Below are 27827 nucleotides of genomic sequence, written 5' to 3'. Positions count from 1 at the left end.
AAAGTGAATGTCTCTCCTGCTCTTTTAGGTTACTTGATACATTGCAGTGCCTCTGAATCCTCTTTCCTCCCCTGCTATTCCTGACTATTCCTCTGTGCTTTCTGAACCAGATTTGTATAAGATATCACCTAAATTTATCCATGTGTCTCCAAAATTGCAAATGATAAACTGGAGTTAAGCCAGCTGACTTTAACGGGAATGTGTGTAGTCGTGCCTGTTAGATCACAGTCTCTGTAATTTTTCTGATCAATGCAGAGAGATATTCATTTCAAATGGATATTTTATGCTTAGAGGTAGCTTTGGCCTCATTTGTCCCTTTCATTGAATATACTTCTCAGCCTTCAGCCATAATTTGTAGTCAGGGCTATATGAAGCCAGTAAGTATCACCCAAAGCCACTCGGAATCTGTCTGCTTACCTGAAAAGCATAAAAATGTTAAATTGGGTAAAATCTCCTCACTGAATACTATTAGATGAGTTAAATATCTCAGCTTTTATATCTGGACATGGGCAGGATAAAGGACTCTCATCCAGGAAAACAGTAAGTAGTATTGTAGCTACTGGGAAAAAATTCACATATGTTCTACCATGTTTTGTTGGCAAGGCTTTGAAGCAGCATGTAGAAAGGGCACGTTGCTCACAGTGCTAGCATGTATGATTAAAGATATAGCAAGACAAGTAGCAATCTCTCATAAGAGTTTTAAAAATCACTTATTTAGAAAACTGATGCTTCCAAATCACTGAGCAAGATAAACAGCCCACAGGAAAAACGTGATCTTATTATAATCTGAACTACCAGCTACTCTGCTACCATAGCTCAGAATATTCACGTTCTGGATACTTTCCAAAATGTGTGTCCTCATCAATCTTTAGATGTTGATTTTGAAGTGGTTGGTGCTTTGTTTTTGGGTTTGGATTTGTGGGGGGTTTTTTTGGTTTCTTTTCCTCTTTTCATTCTTTTTTCTTCTTTTAAAAGACATTTTCCACTTGCTTTTATTCTTTTGCTTATGAATCTTTAAGAGCCATACAATGTATAAAGCATGAAAATATTGATTTCCTGAACTAATTTCTTGACACTTACTGAATGGAAACATGAGCTGTACGTTTATACCAGTAATAACAACACTGTGGTTGGTTGTTTGGAGCAGGTGCATATGTTACCAGATAAAAGCAGAGGTATGACAACTGTTTTCTTTGACTTCTGAAACATCACCAGCTTTCGGTGCTGAAATCTCTCTAACTCTTCTTCTAATCTTTTTTTTTTTTCTGTCTGTCGTTTTGGTTTTAATAGTGTCTCTGTTTTTTTTGGTACACCTGGTTACAGTAAGCTTCTACAGTCATTCTTTAGCTCACAGGCTACGGCAACTGAATTAATTATAGCAAAGTGCTGCAGCAGAACATCAATGATGTTCTTTGAGGTGTGTGTTAAACCAGATTCCCAGGTGGATGAGTTTTTTAATAAACTCAGCTTAACCATGTGTATCAGTTTTCTCAATCATGTAGAAACCAAGTTTACATGTGCAGTGCTCCCTCACACACATACACATGATCTGTCTGGGCTAAGAGACCACACTGATGTACATCGAGTAAAGGTGAAAAGCCATTGCACGTATAGGTAATTTTAATCCATTCCATTTTTAAATACCACAATAAATTTAATTTTCACAATAAATTAAATAGCCATATTCAGTTTACAAAATAGAATTACTTAGTGTGAAACCAGTATTTACAAACATTGTACACTATGTACATGATGTTGACACACAAGCATAGAAGAAAAAATTATTTGACCTTTTTTTGACACGATTGACATGCTACAAGTGACACTATGGTCCATACAATAAAACAATAGTGCAAACTCACCACAGGAACTCTGAAACAATGTAGTTTTTATGAGATAAGATATTAATTTCAAATAATAAGAAAATAGTACTATCCACTCTCATTGTAAAAATTCAGCACTGTGTTTAAAGTGTCAGTATTCCTTTAGCAATATACATACCAAATATAGCCTGAAGATTATGCTTTCTCACAGCTTTACAGACTTCTGACATGAATTTTTATGGCATAAACTAACGTTCTGCTTAGATCAATAAGTATGTCACATAAACACTTCACTAAACGAGAGGAACACTGACCCTTTTAACGGTGTCTGATTTTATTTCCCTAAATACCTCCTTTCCCTTTGTTATTATATCTTAAAAGATGCAACTATGCTGACAGTAAATTTATGTTAGTTACTACTCTGTAGAAAAAATTGTTCCCACATATATTTGGTCACACACTGCATATGTATACATGAAAAAAAGTTACTTTGACAGCCGTGTCTATGAAAAGTGCATATTTTAGCAGAGACATTTATTGCATGTCTCGGGTGCAACAGAATGTGTTGTATGAAGTTTAGTTTAGGGCCAGTTAAATGTCCTCCCAGTGATCTGGTAAAATTTTTGATTAAAAGGATGAAAGAACTTGCGCAATTTGGTAATGACAGAGGTGTCCACCTCTGGATGGATGCGTCCCTTGCTACCCGCCAGGCACTTGTTAAAGACAATGTTAAATCGTAAGCAGTAAAACCCTCTGGTGGCATTGAAGTATAAATTGTACTGACTTATCCTTGGAGGAAGATTTAGGAACTTCTCAACCAGCTGGAGTTCTGGCAGTGGTTCTGTGATGAGCCGGTCTCCATCCACAATATGAAACTGCTCGATTGGGAAGTATTTTAACCATCTCTCCAGATGTTTTGTGTAGATGCTGGTTCTCACCGCCTTATACTTAGTGTTCACTTCGCACGTATTAGGATCAATAGCCAGCTTCTCAAATTTGTAGTAAGTTTTGTTCTTTCTTTCCTTACCTTCCAGCACCTGAGTGTAATCAGAAATAGCTCTTGTGGTAGGTTCCCTGACAATGATCAGTAATTTGATAGATGAGTTCATTTTGTAAATCCTTTCAGGTACTTCCTCGGTGATAAAATACGCAGGGCTTTTCTCAATTGTTATTTGATGTGGGTAAGAAAAAGGCATTTTTTTCCTGTACCACTCAATCCCCTTGGCATAGTTCTCATCATTGTCAAAGAAATGAATCTCTTGAGAAGCTTTGACCACTGCGGGGTGAAGGTTCAGCATCTCCAGTAGTGCTCGGGTGCCTCCTTTCCTCACCCCAATGATAATGGCCTTGGGAAGCTGCTGGACAAGATTGTGCAGTCGTATTTGCTCCTTGGTGGCATTGCCTTTTCGGAATTCATGGAGCAGCCCCCGCTTAAACTGCAGAGCTCGCAGTGGGATTTCGTCCTGGCTGCGGAGTCCAAATCGACCATCAATGGGGCAGAGGGGCTGCAGTCTGCAAGCAAAATAAGAGGTATTTGTAAAAAGAGGCTATCTCTTAAGGCATGTTTTCTGTATAAGGCAATCATGCTCTTGGAAACCTTTTACAATGCAATGTCATAAGCCCGGCTTTCAACTTTTATTTAATTCTGCCAGTGATTAAATTGCTTGAAAATCATTTGATTATTTATTCTGATATTTCGCTGTGATTTGGCTGAGTAACTCCTGACTCCACCCTCCTGCTCTTTGCAAACATAGGCACTATGATTACAGTTCTCAGGGCTTCTTGAACCTTGCCTAACCTCCCACATTCCTCATTAGTTTGTGATTGCCTTGGCAGTTCTTGAAGCAGTCTAAGATGAATTTTATTTGGCCATTTTGATCTAAAAATCCAGTTCATTTAAGTTGTTTCTTTTCAACGTTTTTCCTATTCTAGCCTGAATTCTTTCCTGTACTTCCCATTGTGTAATCTTTATTAGCTGCTTATCCAGAGTTGGCCTCTTTATTGAAGAGAAGCAAACAGGATGAAAAACAGCTTTCTAGGCATCACCTTTCAATATTTTCCTTCCTCTTTGGAAGTTGCCCAGTGTTTTCCCTGTGAATCAGAAAGACCAAGGTTCTGAATCAGACATGATTAGCAAGGCACAGAAAGAATGGCAAGAAAAGTTTTTCAAAATGCACTTATGGCATCATTATATCAACGATTTTCTTATCATCACAAATGTTTCCTCCTACAAAACCTAATTTTCTTTTCTTCTATGGAGCTTCTTTTGCCCCACATTTTTGTGCTATTCTTTCATATATATATAAAATACTCTGCAATTATTTCACCTATTTTCCACTTTTCTAATGCTTCCTTCTTGTATTTGATGTCACTGAATGCAAGAAATGACTCAGTAAGAAAAATGTTCAAATTTTGCTACCACAGAACCTTGAATAAGCCTTCACCTCCACTCCTGTATCAGCGCTTTAGTCATTATACAGGCCAATATTGCACTCAAGATGAAATTGATGTGGAGAGACAGCTTCTAAAGTCCTAAAAAAAAATTATTAAGAAGTTTGCACAGCTATGCTCTCCAAAATTAAGGATATGTAAGAACAAAGGATGCATAGGCAATTTTAATAGGAGCTTGCTCTGCATATATATTATGATAAGGTTCTTAAATTACACAGCCACAAGCTATTATTTTTCACAGGACCCCTGTCTCAGCCAGTATACCAGATGGGCAATGCTCATTAATAGCTGTTTAGGTATTCAGTATTTATTCTGGTGTCTCAGCATGTGGCCTCTCACTCATTTACTATATATTATTCAAACCCTGCTTTCAGGACAGAATTATTTATTTCTTTATGGCTTTTCCATCCATCACTGCTTGTTGAGGTCTCTAATTTGACACTGATGCTAGGACAATGGATGGTTGGGACAAAAAAAGTTTGATCCCCCCTAGCTGTTTTCCTTGATTATCCAGATGCTGAGAGATACAGACTGTCCAGACAGAACCGAAGAACAGCCCAGATGACATTGTTAGGTTCACATGTGCTCCAGCTAAGTCCTGCAGATTAATTAGAAAGTGTGATGAGGAGTGAGTTCTTGTTATTTCTTTTCTCAAGAACTAGGCTCTTTTCCTTTGCTCTCTGCTGTCCACTGAATAAGAGCCTGACTTGGTGAGAAAGACTGAATCATTGAAATGTTGCTGCAAACCTGCCAATTAAAAAAACCCCGCAAACAAACCAAAAAGCAACAACAAAACCACAAAAAAGACCAAGCAGAAAGCAATATCTTGACTTAACAGTGATACAATTTGGTCAGATTGTGGTGTGGCTGGTAGGATAGCCTTTCTGCAGCAGCAAGGTGGCAGTTAAAAGCATAAGAAACAGAAGCTGTAATTGCTTTCTCTGTTCTCCTCTTCCCTCTCCTTCTGTGTATTTGTTATTTGTTTTCAAGCAAAGAGGATTCCACAACAGCAGTTCCAGACCCATCTCAACTAATTTTATCTCTTTTGCTCAAAAAGACACTTATCACTGCCTTCAGTGTAACACAACAGCTTGTCAAACAGGGTGGTTTCCTTTAAAAGTAAATAAATACCCAAGATATCCTCTAGTCTAAGATTGGATGTTGTTAAAAGTCCTTCCTCAATGCATTACTTTTCAGGTTTTTTAATCTTTCCCCTTTCTTCTTCTTTTTCTAAACAATAAAAAATATCCTTTAAAAGATCTTGGCAGTGTTGGTAGCAATCAGGCTGTCCGACCGTGGTCCGATCTTGAATCCCCAGATGTAACTATTTACTGTTATACTGCAAGATGTTAATTTTTTTTTAATCCTCTGAGTAATTTTTTTCATTGAAAGAGCAGTCCTTTGCAAAGAAATAGTGTATGACATTTATTATATCACTGTGTTGCTCTCCCAAAACAGTGAATTTTTCAAACTACTACAGTAAAACTCCACAAATACTCTTTTTGGTGAGAAAACCTACCGTAAAACAATTCATCTCAGGGAACTTCATTTTTGACAAATTTCAAAACAGCTAAAATAAACCTGGGCAATCTTAGTGACAAGTAGCAGTGCTGTCTCTCCTTATCCAGAATACTTGCTAATTATCTTCCAATGGAGGTGTCACAGTGGCAAAAGATCATAAGCCTGGTGCCAGCAGGAGCAGTTGGGAGCATGGAAATTGGGTGTGGAGGCTCCCTGTACTTCCAGTGAGGGAGTAGAGCAACTTAAAGACTGATCCATGTCTTCTCAAAATTGCTAGACACTTCCACATGTGAAGCAGCTCCATACACTCAGGATCTGAAGGACAGTGGCCTCCCCGGGAGGGAAGTGCTCAGCTTATTGGACTTTATGACTCAATGAATCAGATAAACTAGTGGTAATTTCCCTTCAGGCCTAAGAAAACTCAAAACATTCCTGTTGAAGAGCCTAATATGAGGCTATTAAACGTGGGCCACCCCCAGCTCTCTTGTTCAAATTAGATCAGCATAAATTAAACATAAATGAATCTGGATTTCTTCCTGAACAATTAGCTATTCCAAAGTCTATTGAAGCCACTCAGCATCATTTTACTGACAGATTCAACAACTTTGGATTGTGCCCTAGTGCTGAGTCAGAAAAACATTTCCAATTAATTCATGTGTGTCTCACCCTTTCTAGTGGTTCTTTCTCTCTCTCTTTCATGACAAATAAAAAAAAAAAAAAGGGGGGGCTGCTTTTTATCAGTGTGGTATTTTTCACACTGGGTAGTGCAAGAGAATGAAACTGAATTTTACTGCCATTGGCAACATTATACATGAAACCAGTGGAATTCACTGCCGCAGGAGGTCAGCAAGTCAAATACCATGGCGAGATAATTTTATAGTCATCAGTAAATTCTGTAGATGTGCAAGCATAGATAATAGCATAAGGTTAATTAGATTTCATGCCTCTGAGCATAAAATATACTTTTGCAGGACCAGTAAGGATTTCTGCCTCCATTTACAGCATCACATTAGACTCTGTGAAGTTTTCACCTCTGAAGCATCAGAGGTGCTTTGACCACCAGGGGAAAGAAGATGTAAATTCTGGGGCTTAATTTCCAATGCACTTGGTCCTAGCTGAGTACATGGTCTCCCTCCTCTGGATTGGATTTAAGCAGCTGAAGAAGGTACCCAGTGACCTCAGGTGGATCTCAACATTATGTAGCAATGGACACTAGGTATCTGTTTTCAATTCGCTTTCCAGGCACTGCATATTCTCACAGGATTGTGTCACAATTTGGATCTCTACTAATATTTTCCATAATTTAAAAGAGGGACACTAATAGAGCATTAGCACTGACAAGCTGTCTACCAACTTCTGGAAATCCTGAAGCCTTGTTTCATTCATCCTTTTGAAATAGCTTTTTTCTTTTTTTTCCCTTTTGTCTTTGAGTAGCACCTACCAGAGCCATCCCAGGCCATTTTGAAGGTGACACAAACAGCAGCGTCAGTGCAAGCAGCACTACTGCTGCACTGTCAATAACCAGTCAAAACTCAGCTTGGTCAAAAGTGCCAAATACTCTTTGATTTCTTCTGCTGGATTTTCTACTGCTCTCTAGGAAATCACTTGCAGAGAAAACCCACTTACTTAGCACATTCAGCTTCAGAAAATACTGGCTAATTAAGATAGTTAAAATTCTCAAACCCTAAAGCAATCTCTCAAGTGAAATAGTATTCAAAACTTGATGAGCTACTCTGCAGGCTCATACTTAATTTTAACTACCACTGTAGCACATTAATTGCTTGCTCATAAATTTAGAAAAGATGGTATATAAATACATCATAACTGTTTTGCTGAAACTAGACATCAACACACATATGCACACAGACAAAAATGACCTACTGTAATGACATTTTTACTGTATGCTGGTTTATTTCTTCTCCAAAAACAAGTGCCAATGTGCTTAGAATACAAATGGACAGACAGAAATACTTTGACAGGGATGACCTGTGACTCTATTTTCCTACTCTCTTCTCCAAAGGCAAGGAAAGAACAATGAAAACCACTACTAGAATAGACAGTCTTTCTGTCTTTCTATACATGAGTAGACACTAAAAAAAAAATAATAAAATAATCAGATCCTTGAAGCAAAATCTCAGTCTTAGCCTACTTAAAATTAAGAGAGCAGGTACTTAACGACTTACCTATCCAAGCTCCCAACTCTGGCAACTAGATATAGGAGACTTCCAATAGCCAGGCTGCCTAGCACAAAGAGCTTCTGTCTCAGCAACGCCTGCTGTTTGAATAGCATGGCCCTCCATCAATCTTCAGGACTTCTTCAGTCTGCAGAGACAAGAACACATAAAACACTCATCAGAAAGCAATATGCAGGGTAATGTTTAATCAGTTGTTGCAAGTGATTAAGCCACGCTTGCAAAATCTTTTAAAACTGTAAAATAAGTAGTTAAAACTTTTTTTTTTGCTACTGCTTTTCTGTCCCACATGGTAACTCCAGTCAATGTATCTGGAATAGGGTGATAATTCTGGAAGTGACAGTTCAGCTACACTCACTATTACTAGGGCTGTTTGATAGCCATATTCTGGGTCTTGATGGCATATGGGCTTGTATTGTAATAGGATCTCTTGTTAGGTAAATGTTATTAGACTTTAAGCCCTTCAGAATCAGCCTGGGCTAGACTTCAACAGAGATTTAAAATGCTTTGCTGCCAAGTGAGGCAGCAGTAACCAGGAGTTAGGCTTGCAGCTCCTATGCACATATTATATGGGGGCATGTTTGCTCTGTCTCTATTATTATTAGAGTGTAAGCTGGAAAGAAATCTAAACCAGTGTATTTCCTGATCTGTGCCAGCAAGCCCATGATGACAGAGCCAAGAAGGATGTAGCTGGGGTGGGTACAATGATGATTTTTCAACACCAGCACATCCTATCAGCTTTCCCTGTGCTAGCCATCAGCTGCGCCTGTTCTGTGGAGAACATCTTAGGCACCTCATCTGCCTGATGCCAGCCTTGGCTGTCACCTCAATACCTAATGGGACACAAATTAGCATCCTTGAACTGAGCATGCCTGTATCCCCAGATTTCAGCAACATCAAAGCACAGACTTAAATTTCCTTTTCTGATGTGCTCCAGAGACCATCAAAAGCCCACAAATGAGCTTTGTTTCAAATACTTTAAATATGAGGCAGGCAAGAGTCAAAAGATACAACCTTGTGCTAGATATAACCTTGTCCTGGTTATATCTGTCCAGAATAACCAGGAGCTCCCTAGGTAAGTCAGAAAGAAGTGCTGAGTAAGACTGTCTTTAGCTTGAATCTTCCGTAGGCATGAGATTTGTGTTCAGGACTGTGGACCTGTTCAGGAAACTCAGAGCTGCATGCGTAATACCTTTTATGAGAACTGACGAGAAAGATAAGCTCCTCCTTTAATAGCACAGTCAAAGATGATGTGGTTCTTCACTCTGTACTAGTCCTGGGTTTTCTTATATGTACACAAGAGAACTAAGTTCAAATCCTCTCACTTGGATCCATCTCACTCAGGGAATGTAAACCCTTATTGCCTATCTACCAAATGAATGCTTTAATCACCAAATCGATCCTTTTGTTACGAAAAACATAAACATAAACTTAAATCATCTGAACTACTCATCCATAGTTTCACTCCCTCAACCAAATAATTTTTGATGTATTATGGAGTAGTCTCAACAGAAACTGCTTTTAGTTCTAGCAAAGCTCATTTTGCAGCTCACTTCTTTTCCAGCCTTAGGATTTACATCAAGCAAGACTGGGATAAATTATTATAAGCACATAGCTATATACAGAAGCAGAACGGGTAATGAGAGTGCAAGGCTTGACTGGCCACTGTTAAAAAAAGTCTGCAAATTTAGAACTGGTGCTGATAATAATAGTAATTCTGTATACAGCTAGGTCATAGCTCAAGATAACCTATCATACAGGACAACTCATCATATAGAATATATTGCTTTTTATATAGTAAAAACAACTCCATAATAAGAATTCTTAGATAAGATCCTTATTGCAACAAGAATCATATAAAACCCGGTGTAAAAGGAGTTTGCAATGTAAATACAGAGACAGAAGAAATATTATCATCCTTTAAAAAATAAATGAGGAGCAGAAGTACAGAGAGATTAAGTGATTTGCTCAAGGTCACAGAGAAAACCTGTAGCACCAGTGGGATTCATTGTGAAATGTCTGACTTCCTATCTATGTAGTGCCTTAACTACATGATACACTTTTGCGTTTTTTATAGTATATATTTTCTTAACATTGAAAAATAAACATAAAAATGAGATATAAATGAGGAATTCTGATTACTGAGGAAGGCAGAAGACGCATAGCTGAAGCTTAATTGTTAAGAAAAATTGCAGAGATATTATATCTCTATGTTGATATGTTATTGCTAATTACTCTTTTAATTAAGTTATTTATTTAAAGAAGAGGAAAGAGGACATGATGATGATGATGATAGCAAATTTTCATAGATTTACAGTTTTAAATCTTTCAGTGCTGCTCCCTCTGAGTAAAACTGTCACTTCAGCATTACAACAATTAGTTTTGATTTTTATTTCTCAGAAAACACATACATATGCATCCCTCTGTACATGAAATTAAAGTGCTCTCCACATGTTCTCCCTTATACAGGCTCTTGGACCTCAGCTAAGTCCTACCTGCAGGCCTCGCTAAAGCTATGGAGTTCATCAGGTCATAACGAAATCAAATTAATGACGAGCTATTTCCTGAAGGAAGGTCTCATGACCTTGACATTGATGTTTGCAATAAGATTCAAATAAAAAAATCAAACTAACCAACCAAAAAAAAACCTGAAACCCAAACCAGTTCCATTTGCTCTGTGTTTGCACGTACCTGAGTACAGAAAATCTTCCACAGAATAACAAGTATTAAACACCCACTAGAAATGCAAATAAAACATTATTTGTTTGTTTCATTTCGGTTATTACTTTCAGCATCTAATTTAAAGTCCATGGAAGGAGTTTTATTCCAGAGATGTTGTGACCTTTACAATACTTTCCTCAGATGTTAGATTTTTCTTTTTAAAAGAAATTGTAGATAAATAATACCTCAGCTTCAGAAAAGGCTACATCTTGCAATGGATGTACTGAGATAGGTCTACGTGACAGAGAAGAGGACTGAAAAAAAAACATTTCTGTTTAAGCCACAGAGTTAATACAACCAGAATGTGATTAAGGTGAAGGTCTCTAAGGCATAAATGTTGCTGGAGACTAACATGGCAACACTTAAATGAAATGGAAAGAAGAAATGAAAAGGAAGAAATGAAAATTCCAGGACATATTATAAGCTGTACAAAGTTTTCTGTAAGGAACGCATACTTTTAAACTTAACAAGAAGCTGGAAGGCAAGATAAAATGTAATCCAAAGTGACAACATTTTAGCAGTTATTTGAGGCAAATAAGGGGTTTTTTGTTGGTTTTTTTTTTTAAATTTGCTCCCTGTTAGGGTTGACAGCTGAACTCGCACACAAGCTACTGACCAGTAGGAGGAGGGTAGGGAAAGCCACAGGCAGAACTTTCCCAGCTGCTGGATGCTGGATGTGGAACTTTCCACCAAAAGAGATGAGAGTTAAACATCTCCAGCGGGCGTACGTCAGAAATACCTAGTTAAATATGCATACAAGGCAAGTTCCTTCTGGGTATCCAAGATAGTCGCGATGCACAAAGAACACAAAAAATTCAGAGTGTGGAATGCATAATATCTAGAAATGAAAGTGTGTGCAACATCATGTAGAGAAAAAAGTGTAATGTGTTTTGTGATTTCAGATGCACAGCTGATCTAATTTGTTAGGTTGACATGGTAAAGTTAAATAAAGAAGCTTCATTTAGCACTAAAAAGCAGCCTTCTCAATGTATTGACATGAATGCCTCACCCAACCCCATTCCTCATGTTCCCGTACTTGCTGGTAAGAGGATTGGGGTTATTGAGTGAATTGCCAAGAAAAGACAGTACAACTATGTAGAACTCTGTTGAAAATACCAATTGAAAAACAGCTGAACTCTTCCTAAGAAGATGAAGTGATCATGGATAAAGGAACATATTGTATGTCCTGGATAAATAATGTGAATTTTCAGTGAACTCCCGTAAAAGTTAGTTTTAGGTTCAAGTCAAGTCAAAGTCAAATGAGTAAGTGAAAACAGAAAAAAACATACAAGTGATGGTACTACTGATGAAAGTCTGAATTTGGTAACACTGCAAATTGTGCAGAAGCACTGAAAACAGAAACTATTGCTATAATAACCTATTCTGAATAAACACACAATGAAACAAGAAGTTCACAAGGAGCTTGTTTGAAAATAATCAGACGGAAATTTTTGGACACATGGAGCCAAGATGAGAAGATGCTATAGATAAATGAATAGCATGTGGTTGGTTATGAATAGAAGTGTAAGAAAGAAAGGCAACATATAATCCTTTCACAAACATACTGAAGAGATACAGTTTTGATGGACTGATGTGATTAATCAAAGAGAAGTACAAACCACAGGCAAATATGCACAAAGGATGCTGAAAAAAATAATAAAGAGGAGGTGGGTTTTTAGTTGAATTTATCAATCAGTTGGCATCGATTTTTTTTGCTTTTGCACACCAGCAAGGGTCATCTGTTGACCAACAAATATTTGTCTTCATACACTGCAGGAAGATCTTTGAGTTAATGTGGGATTTAAACACAGTGACTGAGAAAACAACTCGGGACTGATCACTTGGCACATTTCCATTTCTCTTGATTTTGCATTATGTTTCTAGAATGTTAACTACAGTTTCCTGCATTTGTCACTGTGAGTAAAGTTCATACAAATCAAGCATTTAGACTTTTTCTGGTGTAGGAAATCGCATGGTTTGGGAAAGGAGGGAATTTATCCCTCAAATTGTGTGCATCATCTCATCAGCTCATGATCTTCTTTTGGTCTGGCTAGAACAGCTGGTCATGCTCCTGCTCCTTCTTTAGCCTCCTCCAAGTCCTCCCTTTCCCTTTGTGTTATCTCACCAGTGAAGGAGGCCTAGACCAGTCACAAGAAAAAGATACAGTCCCACTGTACTTTTTCCCCAGTGCTCTTAGCTTCGGTGGCTAAATTACACCAGTACTACTTCACCTTGTGGACTGTATTAAAGAATTAGAATAATCATGATAAAGTAGAACATGATTTTTCATTAGAGAGAGGATTTTTCATTCTTAATAACATTGAATAGCCTAAGAACAGACAAAATTCCTCCCATTTTTGACACAGTAAAATGAAATGGATAATGGGAACTGAAAGCTTTGAAAATGCTATTTTTTCTGAGGGAATGGTTAAGTGCTGAGCCTGCAAAAATAGAATTTGGATTTTTTCTTTTCTTGATGGCTCATATTTTTAATATCAAAAAGAAATTTTATTCTGATGAGTAATAAGAGTGTTTCAATTTTTTCTCTTTAGCATAAGAATGAGATAGGATGTGAAATAAGGTTAACACACACTTGCTTGATTCAGATTATTAAGGAAAAAAAGGAAATAGGTCTACAACATGGAACAAGTTCACAGTTTCAGGTAAATGTTACTGCGTACTAAACATGTCCTTTTCTCCTCATGACTCATATTGACTGAAACAGTGGAGAAGAAAATGTCAACAAAGTTGATGGAAAATCGTAAATGATGCAGATAAACTCTGACATAAAGATTTCCTATAATCGTATGCCCCAGCTGTGACAATAATTTAAAAATACCTTTTTTTGTCTGCTATTGTAAAGCTTTGACATCTAGGACTGCCTTTAAGCTGCCCTTGACACCAGTTCTTTGTGTTAAGAAGCGGTAAGATGCTTTCTCCAGAAAGGCTGCTATACTCTAGGAGACCATCCACAAAATCAGCATCTGTATGTGGATAATAGATAAGAAAGCATATGTTTGTTTCACAGAAGTTACACACTATCAGTGCTGAAAGAGTATTTGTGATTTGTAATCCCAAACTCATCACCTTAATATCTGTGTTCTCTCAAGCCTATAGGGAATGGTAATGGCTATTTATTTAGTCCACTGCCCACATGACATTTAACACCAGACACCTTCAAGACTCATGTATCCATAAGTTGTATTATCTCTAGGTAGCTGCTGTGTCAAGTGACAACAGCACAGAAGGCCATAACCAGCTCTTTATCCCATTGTTTTCTCAGCCTGACCCCTTCTTGCTTTTTGCATCTTATTGAAAGACATTGAGCAAGATGGTGCTGGGAAGAGAGAAACAACTCCAAAGATTGCTATTGCCTTTGTGGTGCCCTGTGCCAAACAGATCTGCTGCCAGATTGTCAGAGTAGTTTGGAATCTCGGACGCTTTGATGCCCTTGAGGTCTCAGACACATCTGTGTAGGAAAACTGCCTCATTGCATCTGAGCTGGAGAGGCAGGCAGCCGGGTTCTGCTGTATGATGACTAGGTTGCCATGATCCACGCTTAGCTACAGTGTTCCAGGAATACTTCCAAGCACATAGATCTTAATCGGACTTCATTAGTCCAAAATATAGATGCCTGTCTCCTTGCCAGCATCCTGAGTGTATTACCCTGCACTGCTCTTCATAAAGCACAAGATTAATCTCATAGGGTTGGACCTTTTCTTTGAATTAATGGCGTTTCCCTAGATACTTCCCTCCTTTTCTTCTGAAATGATCACCTTATTTGTCTGCTCCATTTCTCAGGAATGGTGAAGCTGACGACACTAAGATAGAAAATCTGAAACCTGTGGAACTGCAATTCTGACTGTAGAAAGTTTATAATAGATATTAATTTCAGAGTCTTCAAAATAGAACACCAGCCTCGTTTCTTCCAGCTGGCATTACAGCTGCAAACAAAAAAAGCAATCAAAAAGGAAAAAGGAGATTGAGGAGGAAATGCAGTGAAATGGAAGAGAGTAGAGGAATGACTGCAAAAGTCAAAAGAGAAATCATAAAGGGGGGCCAATAGCACTGTCACATTAAGAGTAAGCAGGGTTTTTTTCTCAGAGAGAAAGGTAAGCAGGTAGATATGCAGAGCTTTCTTCTGCCCTTCATTTAGAATCCAGTCTTCATCATGAACAGTTTCACTGAGTTGAGTAGGATATGATGGCATGGAGGTATTGTCTAATATGATTCAATGTGAGATAAAATTACAGCTTTTAACATACTTGTCATTTTAAAACGTTCTTTGCCACTACTTTGCATCATGCTTGCAGACCATTGCTCCTGTTTTTTTTTCTTCCTGGAAAAAATTGCCCTTTCCCACATAATACCCTACCTGAAATAAGACATATGAAAAACTGTTTGAAGGTTCTTTAATTAATTAAAATTGGCAGACAATTTAGGTTAATTCTCCTCTTAGCTGTTACGATGGCAAAATCTAGATGGCTTCATGTAGCTCCTTACAGCTCTGTTTTCTGTCTCTGTTTTCTGTGACTTTCCTTTAGAAAAGAAGCAAAAGTGACTTGAATGCAAAACATTACTAGGAGTCAAAAGCATTGATAGGAAAACTAACAGCAACAACTTAACCAAACTGCAAATATATTTTGCTGGTACACTGCATTTACAGTAAGAAACACCAAAGTAGATTTTTGCCCATGGCTTTTACTTCCCAGTGAGAAAAAAATCCAGTCTGAGATAACACACCCACCCACCCTTCTGTGCAAATATGGATATATTATTAAAAAATAGTTTGGGTGAGTCTGAACACTTTTTTGCAGCCTAATCTTAGTCCTTGCTCCTCAGGCCAGGTACACTGGCCTAGCTAGACTGCTGCCAACCTCCATATTATGTGTTCTGCAGTAATACCTACCACCTGCACAGCTATGTCTTGCTCTGGCTGCTAAAAGAGTTAAGTAGCAGTGATAAAAGCAGTGAGATAATACTGCAAGATACTGCAAGACACCTAAGTATAATGACATCTTCTCATGGTCTTGTTCTCCTTCAGCTTCTGTGACTCTGTGATTTGCTTCTTACACAGCCTCAGCTTCCTCTGGGTGTTGTGTGGAGCAGGCTGTTCTCTCTTGCCTGTCTGTGCATCTTTATGCAGTACACTTGCTCGTCTCTTTTCTCTTGTCCAAACTCATATTCTGGACTGCCCCATTACTGATGAATAGACCTCACACTGTCTGATATGGAACACCTACATTCATTCTGGATCAGCAGCATCTTTGGCTCTTACTCAGACCCCTAATCTGAGGCATACCGAGCTCAGATTACTCTCTGAAACCTCATATATATGCTAAATTTCACAGCTTTTTTTCTTCATAAGCGTCTCAAAGATAGAGTCTGTTACATACCTAAATATTTAAATTTTCCCATGGGTTCCCTTCACCATTTTATCCTCACTACTACAGTGGTCTTTTCTCTGGCTTCGGCCAATAAAACTGTGGTCCATTCACATCCATTCTGAACAGCACTGCAAAGGGCATTCATCGAGCCCATATCTCTGACTACACCACATCTGTCTAGGCACCCTTTATTATCTTCCCACTTTCTCTGTCATACCTTTCTGCATATTTCTGTGTCTAGGTATTCCATGGGATTTCTACTGGAGGAAGGTGAAGAAAGGGAGTTTAAAAACTTGACCCTAGAGACCACTCAGTTATTTTCGAGAAAGTCTAAGTGCTTCGCCTGTATGTCCTGACCACAACACTTCCCTAAGTAGTGCTGCCTATTTTTAACATGGAAATCTAAGTGAAAATATCAATAGCAGTTTAACCAGGAACTTGTTACAATGCCTCTGTGAGAGTGGGAGACCTGTTAACAGTTTGCTCTGAAAATGAAAGAGCTGTGATTTTCTGCTGTGCATGTGCTTTAAAGGCCAGTATTATGCTGCTATATTGGCCTGCGTGACACCTCACAGCCTCCATCTGGGTGGAAAAGAAAAAGGAAACAAGGAGAAACAGCTCATGTCTGCAACAGCCAGGTGTTACAAAGCTGCATGGTGCTGGAGAGTTCCCCATAAATGAGCTCTGCTCGCTAAGCAGTCCTGCTTCCCTTGCACAGCCCATTCATCTTCCTCCCATTGGGCAGTGTGAGCTGTAGACGTAACTGCTGTCTTGGGGCTGTATTCACTCTCTTACATGTACCTAGCCTGGCAAATATGCATGCTCCATGGTTTTAAATTAAAAAAATAAAACCACAAAAAGTTAACCGAAACCTCTTTGCAAATGTTTTACTGCTGGGTCTCGGGGGCAAGAAAGATGCCAGTAGAGAGACGTATGTGCTTCTGATCCTCACTGGCAAACAGCTGAAAAATTACAGAAGCTCCTCCATTGGCATGAGATGCCTTTTTTCTCTGTCTCTTTTAGAGCAACTTTTTAGAGAATACATTTCAGTGTATTGTTCATGGTCCTTATACTGATTTCACGCTTATACATCTTGATTGACTTGGTTGACTCACTCTAACTTGAGCTCCATGGAATAGAGAGGATTTAGTCCTTTCTCTATGGGTGCTTATGACTTAGTATCACTTTCCTACAGATCTATTTTTTTTTTCCACTGACCCATAATAATGACAGTCACCTCATGGACTGTCCATTTTTTTGGATACAGACACATTTTTTTCCGTATGGTAAAATATGCTAGAAATGATGCCACTAGAAGAGGCTGTCACTTGTCTGCCACATAGTTAGTTGTGAATCGATAAAGGAAGAGAGAGAAGCAATGGAACTAGTGCACATACTTTACCCAGGAACTTGAAATAACCTCTGGCCTATGCAGTCACATTTGTAGTGTCCATTAGTCAAGGTATCTGTCTGGTTTGGCTTTGCTCCTGATGCTTATTTACAGAACCTGCATCCTGACTTGATGATCTTAAAGGTCTTTTCCAACCTAAATGATTCTGTGATTCTAATATCTTTTAGGATCATGGGCTGGCTGCAGCCACAGCACTGACTATTGTGTACAAACGTAGAAAACTGCAAAATAACCTGCACAATTAAAAATATATTGGTTGGGTGAGAATTAACCTCAGAATATCTGTGTTTTTCTTAATGGGCTTTAAAATATAAAAAAACCACCTCCTCATGTTCTGAAGGACCTCATATTTAAAGCAACCACCATGTAAATATACAATAAAGTTAAATTAGTTCTGTTTGTCTATGAAAACATAAGTCCTAAAGGGTTCTGCTTACAAATCGTGTAGCTGTCAGAGTGAGTGGCATCTTATAAATGTCTCAATAGGTGGAAGAGTTGATCTAATAATGAAAAAAAGGATACTCACAAATAATTTATTGGTTATTTGGTGGGGGAAAAGAAGAGTGAATAATTTATTTGGTCAATATTATTCAATCATCAATAGAACTGGTAGAATAATTTATAAATTTACGTATGAATAATTTATGCACCAGTTGATGGTAGGAGGAAATTAATGAAGTAAACAATATTCAAATAACACTCAAGAGGCTCTCAGAGGCAGGCAGGACACTAGAGAGGAACAAAGGGAATGGATCCCTGTTGTTAGCCTCATAACAGCCTGTGCACAAGCACAGGGGATCACCAATGGGCAGCTGACTTGTAGCCACTTCTGTAGCTGCTGATAGTAGTCTCCATCTTCCCTATCTACCCATCCAGGACAACAGATCTGCAAAGCGCCCTGAGAGCACTGTGTGATTTCTTTGTGGTTTTCATGCTGATAGGAAGCTGTTTGGAGGTTCCTTCTCCGATATTCCACTGGCTTCTGCTGTGATCACTCAAGCCAGATGCTGCTGCTCGCTCTGACATGTGGCAGCAGAGGCTGTGGGTGCTGTCACAGCTGTTCAGCAGCTTGAAACTTGTCATGCAGCTGAGAAGTGCGCTGTGCTCTGCTTTCCAAAGTAGGAAGCAGAGGGTTTCCTCAGAAAGACACAGGACACTGTCCTCTGTTTCCAAATAGACTGCAAAAATAAAAATTAAAAATCCAAGGCATCTGAGAAATCTTAACAACCTAAAGTATTTAATGTTGCATCCTTAAAAGGCAAATCATCAAGCTTCTCAGATCCACACTAGATAACAAAAGTCTGGTTGTGCAACTGAATTGTACTGTGCCTGAAATCAAGCACCAAATTGCTGATGTGTGAAGAGCTAAAAATAACCCTCTTGCATTTGTTTTCAGAATATGACTTCACAGGTTTGTCAATATGACCACCAAAACAATTTCAAGACAAATCTTATCTGAACATAATCTTTAGATTTGTTTAATTTTTCCAATGTGGTTGTGTAAGGGAGAAGTTTCTTCCTATGTAATGCATTCAGAAACAACCCCCTACCTTCAGACAGCATCTACTGGTTTGTTCTACTACTGCTCTACTGCCATTGAATGAATCCATAACAAATCCAGTCTGAACATTAACTAAGAACCATAGCAGAATACTGTCAATAAAAATCATCCTGAAATGGCTTTTTTATATTATAATCTCACATTGTAATAGCTGTCATAAGAATACATATGTAAAAAAGGCATGAGGATTTGAGCAGAAGGGATTGGGTTTTATTTGTTTTCAATGTGCCAAGTTTAATGGTGGATATATGTTCAGTTTTGGGATGAAAACAGTAGCCTTTTAGGAATAGACTAAGTGGAGGAATCAGCTGGCATTCTTTGTTCCTTTGTTAACTATAAACTGTAAGCACTGAAAATCAAAAAAATGAGGGAAAGTTTATGAATTATACACGGTCACAGAGTATATTAGTGCTCGGTGCTCATCCTCTTGGGAATCACTGGAGGAAAAGCTTTGAGCAATTTCCAAATTTTCAAATGGGTTCTCCATTTCTTTATCTCATTTGGCTTTTGAAATGGTGCATAAATTATTTATCAGGACTACCATTATTTTGTTAGTTTGCATTGTCCTCTGGCACCATGTCTGCCAAATGATATTCATTCTGCATTTGCAATTACTAAACTTAAAAGAAATCAGTTAATTCTTCCTCTATTCAGTTCTCTCATTTTGCAGAATCGTGTGTGAAGGACTGAGATGTGAACAGAATTTCATTTTGACCTTGAACCTAATTACTCTTTTCATCCTGCCATTTCACCAGAAGATGTAACTAAAGTTTATGTAAGAAATACTTCTATTTTCCTTTCTCTCTCTTTTTTTTTTTAATTTTTTAGGTGGGAAGATGGGATAGGAAGTAAATTTTTCCACATCATAAATTCACCATTAAAGCTTAGTGAATTACGTGCTATGCTGGTTAAGTTCAGAGAAGGATCCTCTTTTATATACTTTAAGTTTGTCTCCTTGAAGTTAATTTTTGAGGCAGTTCATCTCATAGCTTCCCGGTTACAACAGCATCTGAATGGAACGGCTTCATCTCTCAGAGTGTAAAAGAAACACTAATCTTTTTCCATGCCAGAATGTACAATATATTTTTAAAGAAAATGTTTGTTATGATTGACTTCTTCCTGTTTTATACCCATAACGTGCTTATGTTCCTTCCTGCCATCTCTCACCCTCCTCTGCTGATGCAATTACCAAGTAGCAGGCTACGAGACAGATTTCCGTGTAAAGATATATACAGGTAGCTTTACACCTGAAACAATATGCTAACAGAGTGGAGCCAGATCACAGCTTAGCTGGCAGAAAACTTTATCGTCACTGTTTGGTACAATGGCAGACTTGGTTACTCTTGTCCAGAATAATTTTCCCTCTGCTGGAAAGAACCTGTGCAGCACATCTGTTTCCTGCCCCTTCCCAGGGCTCCTCAGCTGAAGCCCTGTTATAAAAGAGAAGGAAGAAGGAGAAGGTCTAGTGGGAGACGGCTTGTGGCATTTCCGTCCAGCTGTGGTTCCCCTTATACAAAGAAGACCTGGTGCTATCTGCTTAAAAATCCATGTCTGTGAGGTGGCAACAGTACTGGACAGCTGGCTGTGAGAGACTGTGATGGAGCTGCCTGTGCTGCAGAGCAGTGGCACATCCCCACCTGAGGCCCCTGTCAGGATGGAGGATGGATGGCAGTGCCACACTCCTTCCCCTGTGCTGACAGCCACTCAGGCGAACAGTTTGCCTCCTGGCATCTCTGCAACAGCCCACGTTTTCTGCAAATGCAAGATCACAGCCTAGAATAAGGGAACAATGCTACAATATTACCTAAGATTATTTTGCTAGTACCAGCTATGGATTAATTCCCTGATTCCTTTCTAGCAGCACTCTTTCCTATCTGCAGGTTCACTTTAATCCTTCAGTCTTTGAAGGTGCTTCTGTCATGACACTGAGCATTCTTGCTGCTAACTAACCACCTTATTTTTCCTCTAGAATTATCTGTGGGTTTTGTGTGCATAAATATACTAACGTCCTCTATTACTTCCTTGATCACTTCTCATACTTGAGAATGGCAGGACTTTTACTCTTCTAAGAGCACTAAATATATTCTGTTTGATTAAATTTAATGCATTTAGTAGTTTTGTGGAACTGATCACAAATAAGAGTCCAACTGAGTGGGATGATGTCAGTGGCCATATTATTATCAACAAAATCAGTCTTCTGGAGGGTGGGGTATGAGATAGGGCACCTCTTACCACCTCCAATTTATTGGTCCTAGTGCTGTCTATTTAACAGTTGCCTGACAGTCTATGCAGTTGTAGAGATGTCTTTATGTTGTGTCAGGTGAGCTAAGGAAGTTGCTAAATTCTATTTGGTAAAACACAGACATGTAGTAGGTAGAAAGGTACCATGGAGTTGAAGTTTAATATATGCAGAGAACCTCGCTTTTTATTGCACCGCATGATTCTGTCCTTCCCTTTTGTATTTGTAAGTATATTTTTTTTGTCTCTGAAATGTGCTGGCTCAGTGCCCTCACCAGCTAAATTTACCTGCAGAAAATATGCCAAAATAGCCTCAGCAATAGTAGGATTCTCAAACTACCTCACATCAGAGGAACCACTCCATGGTCCTGCTGGGACTCCAGTAACAAAGTTTTTGTGCAAGCACACAGGTCCTAGGCAAAGAGCGATTCCCTGCTGTGGGGCAGCTGCTCCCTGTTCTTCCCTGCTGATCACAGTTGCCTGTTGGTAGGAAGCCTGTCCCATGTAGAAGGTGTCAGGCTCCTGCCCAATTTGCCCTCACTCCCAGGCTGCCAGGGACAAGCCATGTAGCTGGTCCCCTGCTGCCTAGTCCAGCCTAGCAAGAAGCAGTGAGAGGGCACTTTCCTGCACCTGGACACTTTGAGGTCCCACGGGGCTCCCTGTGCTATTTATATATGCAGGTCGTGGATCTCTGCACAGATCCTTAGGCTAGTACTACATAATAACTGTCACTAAGCATCATTCTGCCTAACTTACCCCTAAAGGTGCCATTCCACATCAGTTTTCACAGTACTCAGCTTCAGGCTTTATTCACACTGCTGTGTGAAGAACAGAGCTGATTAAAAAGAAGCCAACACTCCATGCACATTCACACTCCTTTCCTAAATCCTCACAGCTCTACCAGGGTACGTTGGATAAAATATGAACGTATTTGTACCCTTTGATGCACCAGGCAAAAAAAGGAAAAAAACCCACAACCTTTTTTATCTCTTAGAGTACTAATGGCTTCTTCCCATCGATGAAAATAACAAATACTTGCTTTGAAATTAAGTCAGTCAGCTGAGTATTAACGGAAACAGTTCTGCAATATTTAGTCTGTAGTGTAAAGGTAAAAAAGAGAATTCAATCATCTCCTGTCAGCAGGAGACTGTTCTGCACAGAGCTGTACATCCTGCTTCTTCCAAGGTCACTGAAGGGGCCAGCCCCTGCACATGGAGCTTCCCTTGTTATTGCAGCCTTTGTAAAGATATAAGCGTTACACAACAAGAACAGCAGCTAGGCTTATCCCTTGAACAAACAGAAGATAATGAAGTTGAGTTTGCTTTTGGACAAGGAAGGTCTGCCCTAATGCTTTAGATAAAAATGTCGATCAGATTGTTTGACACCAGTTTAATACCTGGAATTCTAGAGCAGCCTCTAGCTGCTACCTTACTGCATTCCTACACATTTCCCTGAAGGGCCCCAGCATCTAAGCCTTGATGGCTGCAATGCCGTGAGAATGCTGCAGCCCCTCCTGCCTGTAGCTGTCTCTCAGGTTATAGCTTGGAAAATATAAGCTCGTTCCACTGACAACTTCTTCTGTGCAGGGTTACCATTTTTTGCCACTAAACCCCTCCCTTGCCAGCTAATAGAAGTAATGGAGCTGAGACCTCTGCTGTGTCTGAGAGTGCTTTGAGCTGTACCGAACATCTGCCTTATAGGAAAGCAGATCTGTTTGAAATTCCTGTGGAAGAACAATACTATGATTATAGCTAATTAATAATAGGTAAGGGCACAAACCCATTAAGTTCCAATCAAAAAATGCAACTATGATTTCTAAGTGGTTGCGTTTTAAAATCAGTCAGGTTGTGTATGTTTTTTTCCTCACAAGATCCAACAGCTTAGTGATGCTTGTCTTTCTAGTGAGACTGAGATTGAAGCAGAACTGTGGAGATTTTTGGTTTTGGGTTTTGTTTCATTTTTGTTTGGTTTTGTTTTTATTTTTTAATGGAATTGACTTTTTTAAAGGAAGATCTATTTTAATTAGAATGGAACAGCTAGATTTGTCAAGCTCATGTTCCTCTCTGGAAGTTTATTATGAAGCAATGTGGAAAGAAAGATACTCTAGGTGTTTACTCTCTCCCAAAGGGCCATCTGAAGTTAAAATGAACCTCTGTGCCTGCTAGCACATACAGACCCCATGGGCCTCCTAAATTCCTGCTCAGCAAAGGCTGCTTCACCCTGAGAAAAGAAAATATCATTGCCTTTCTTCATAATGGCAAATTAAGGTTTCCCTGGCTCCCCCTTTCTGAGGATCAGACTCCAACATAACATACATGGATGCTAAAGAGCCCAGATGGCTGGTTCAGCTTTAAATTAATAACATCAGTACTCCAGTCAAATGGGACAAGATACAGTTGTTAAATTTGTTCACCCCCACCCTTTCTGTGTGTTACACTAATAGTTTAATTTTAAGTTTAATGCTTCTGGCTTTCCTCTTGCCCAGGTTTCAGGAAACTGTTGTTGAATAGCAGGTGCTTGCATTTGTCCATGAACAATCAGAATTAGAAGGAGGGACATTCTGCATTGCACCTCTGTTCAGACTGTGACACTTAAACTCTTGGGAAGTTGTAATAGTATAACTAATGATATTGGAGTTTAGTCTTTTGATGTTACACAGGAGAGCTATGGCAAAAGTCTGAGTCTCCAAATTCTTGGGTTCTGGGTAGTTCATGATTGTGTTTCAAAGAGAGGTTAGTAAAGAAAAAACACAGTAAGGGCCAATCACTCCATATTATCCAGGACAGATGAAGGAATCCCAAATAATAATGATCATGAATCAGTCAAAATCAATATCATGAAACAGTGATACAGGTAAATCTGTAGATAAGTAAGTCTTTGTAAAAACAAATAAGCATTAAACCAGTCATTCATCAGTAAGGAATAACCATCAAAATGATGGGGTTTCTGTATCAGAATATAAAAACTTTGGATAAAGACACACTATATTCTCAGTAAAAAAACAACTCTACATTTTATTGAGACAGGATAATCCAATTTATGTTTTGGGTAGAACCAACATCAAACCCTTTGGGACTTACCTAGTGGAAAGAGTGACTTACGCTGCTACGTACAGTAACAGGAAGGTCTTGCATTACCTGGGACCCTGGGTAATTGTCACTCTTTACAATATATATTAATTTTTCTCCCATTATTTCTTCATGTTCCCAAAAGATAGTTAAAGTTGCTTGGGAATTAATATATATCTCTTCCTTGTTATTTCCTTCTAAATATGAAGGAGGACAGAAACTGGCTTTTGTTTCCAACGTTCCTGATCAGGTAATCTCTCTACTGCAAGTCAAAGGCTATGCTCCTGCTGGCCGGTACAGTGCAGGGCAGTCTGTAACTTCAGCACAGCTTCAAGACCCACCCTCCAGAACACATTTTTCCTCTCTCAAGAACATACCTGTTAGTCAAGAACTGCTCTTCTCAGTCCTTGCTTTTAGGAGAGTTGGAAAACTCATTATATTCTTTTTGCACTCTGTTTTCTTTAACTAAATTATATTTGCCACTGTAAAAGACCTATTGATTAATTTAATAGATCTTTTGTTCTTTCTACGGATAAATGTCTTAGTTTTTGTCTTATTTTCTTGTGCAATCTTCACTTCAGTCTATTTAAGCATTCTGGAAGCTTTATAGCCTTTTTTAAACTCTTCAATCTTTTGCCCCTTATATAGCAGCCTGGGCAGGGGTGAAATCACACAGGCACTCAGCAACTAACCAGCCACAAACAGGTCCCTTGCCCTCTACGGTGGTGTCTGGTGCAAAGATGACAAGTGCCAAAAGTATTTGTCACTCAGAAAGCTGACATCGGAATTGCTGGGCTAAAAGTTGACTCCAATCCCCAACAGGTCTGGGTAGGACTATGTATAATTTTCCTCTGTCTTTAGCAGAAAAAATTCTGACACCTCTTCTTGATTCTTATGTCTTCTCTGGCTAGAGCCTAGGGAAGTCAGTCTGGGTGTGAAGTTGCAATAAATCCTGAGGACTCCAGCAGAGGCAACAAGAAGGCAACTAATATACCAGTGTGATAATGTGGTGGGTACAGTAATGGGGTAGGAGAAGCAGGATGTAATGCTTAATGATACAAGTTCTCCATGGTCAGGGCACTAAATGTCAAAATTCTCACCAGACAATTTAATAGAGATAGCAATCTGTCTTCAGAGCCGCACTGTGGAAAGTCACATTCCCCTAGATACTAGTCCTAAATCATGAGCTCGCAATGTGCAGTGTTCACACTGTACTGAATATCTAGGCTTTTTTACAAATTTCCCATCTGCACACAGCAATTTGCTTGTTGATGTTTAGGCATGATTGACATAATTCGACAATCTGGCTTATTAGTTTGCTTTGTAACTATGTAAAATGCTGACAATGATTATCCCAGTTGACTGAGGACATGCTTCCTGTGACACAGTAAACAAATGTAGCAAAGGAGGCTTTTTCCAAATGATTGCTCCAACCCCCTAATGAGAATGTTAACTTATTTCATCAGGGCTGCACTACACCAAGTGTCTTAATGAATCCTCAAGTCACACAGCTCCGTTGCTTGAGCCTGGGGTACTGTAGCTAGAATTGTATGCCTACAGACTTTTCTCCCATCTTTAGCTGTATGCTGCATTATAATGAACTCATTTATTATACTGCCTGCAAAAAGACATTTCTTTGAAAAAGAAAGTATTTCTGAGATTTGGTTTGAAAACCTACCAAATTCCTTAGAGGAGTGCTTCTTCCTATAAATCAGTGCCTCTTAATGGAAAGAACCTGATGAAAGAATGAGTAATGATAGGTAAAAAAATAAGAATAAATCAACCTGCTCATTAACCTGCTTGAACAGTAAATTCTCTGTGCTCTGAAGGCTGGGATTTAAGACAGTTCCTCTAAATCAAAGGATTCTTATGAATCCTGTCCTCCAGCTCCCTTCTATAAGTTATGTTTGGGTGGTCAATGACCATTTGTAGGGGAAAAACCATGGTTTTCAGGTGTTCGCAAACATCGACACTGGTTTATTTGGAGCAAATAACACATGGCGTTCCCAGGGGAAAAAATCATTACCTTAGTTTTGGTGCCTCTAATTACAAGAAGTCTCTATCATACTCACCATCTACCCTAATTATCCAGGGAATTGGCAGTGTTTAACAGTGAAGGAAAGACTGCTCCAGTGTCCAATTGAGGTTTTCTTTGAGGATTAATAAATCTTGTCCCATCAACCCCACTGACCCAGAGATGTTAATCTTCACCTTATCACTCTAATCTTAAAGCAAAGTTCTGAAGATCAAGAGCAACAGAACAGTTGAGTTAATTGTTCCATTAGGCTGACGAAGTCTTTATACCTATGTCCAATAGCACACAATTCTGTGAGCGTCTTTACATGCTCTGCTACAGAGCAGAAAACAAACAGTAAAAAGACTGCCACAGTTATTCGACCTGGGTGACCGGTAGCTTGAACTCTGCTCCATACTCAGCAGTTTTGATATAACACTGTTGCATTTACATACTGGAGCAAGGCACTGAGAAGATTATAAACAGTCAAGAGAGGTTTTAGGACATCTAAATGCAGTTGAAAAATGAAATAAATCATGTAGTCAATAATGGAAAGAAGACTTAACAGTTATCCACCCTGTAAACAATATCCTTGACTAGAAGGCATAAACAATACTGTTTTATTTAAGGGCAAGAATTCAGATATTTCACTGGGAAGTTTTTCTCATTGACAGGCCTACAGTAATCATGGAGATCATGGCAAATTGAGTTAAAATATGTTCTTAACCACTATAATAAATTACAAATCTCAATTTTACTGAGTTCCCAATCTATTCGTATTTGCTTCTGTTTCGAAGTCATCAGGCAGGTTAAATTCTTTTGGCATGAACGTTCACAAAAAGTACTGAGATCACATCAAAAATCTGTTTGATAACCACTGCTTTTCAAACAGTTTGTCCTCCTGGTCTGAGTTCAGCAGGAAAGGAAATGGGAACTGATACCTTTCAGGGCATGGGTCACATACTTGTGTGTCACTGAACAAAGGGAAAGAAAGAGTGATGGGATCAAAGCTAGAATTATTTCATGGAGTGGGTAGAGGGAAAAAGGAGGAGAGCTGATTTTCTGAAAGGCTTCTGAATGAATACTCTGTATTCCTATTCCCACAATATTTCCTTCTCCATGTCTGTCTCCTTTCTTTCTAAACAGAACATAAAACTCTGTTTTCCGTCTCCCTACTCCATCACACCCCCAAAGCAATGGGGCTCAGACAGAATCTTCCCTCTTCCAGGGGTGATAGACTAAGGACTGTGCGTTGGATTCAAGAGGACAGAGAATGTGCTTGAAATAAGTCGAGTGTTAAAAGAAGGTTAAAGAATTGTGTTAGAGGAGGGAAAAATGAGTAACGTTTTTTTCCCCTCCTCTTTTCTCCAAAATGTGAGTCACATATTACGCTATTTTCTGAAACGCAGGCACAGCCTCTTCTTTTACATTCTGAATTCA

General features: G+C 38.9%; 1 protein-coding gene across 2 annotated transcripts in view; it reads right to left on the bottom strand.

The window, feature by feature from the left end:
* Positions 1-1602: 1602 nt before the first annotated feature.
* The window catches only part of HS3ST5 (heparan sulfate-glucosamine 3-sulfotransferase 5), a 197872-nt gene continuing 171647 nt past the window's right edge, over positions 1603-27827 (bottom strand). For both annotated transcript variants that reach the window (XM_030489640.1, XM_030489641.1), the window contains exons 3-4: positions 7979-8117; positions 1603-3335 (exon numbers count right to left, since the gene is read on the bottom strand). In XM_030489640.1, coding sequence (XP_030345500.1) covers positions 2405-3335; positions 7979-8085 — 1038 coding nt within the window. In that variant the 5' untranslated portion in view covers positions 8086-8117 and the 3' untranslated portion in view covers positions 1603-2404. The remainder of the gene's footprint in view (positions 3336-7978; positions 8118-27827) is intronic.

This window comes from Strigops habroptila, chromosome 6, assembly GCF_004027225.2.
Source record: "Strigops habroptila isolate Jane chromosome 6, bStrHab1.2.pri, whole genome shotgun sequence".
In the NCBI taxonomy this organism is placed as follows: Eukaryota; Metazoa; Chordata; class Aves; order Psittaciformes; family Psittacidae; genus Strigops; species Strigops habroptila.
This window is presented reverse-complemented; position numbering and strand designations above follow the sequence as displayed.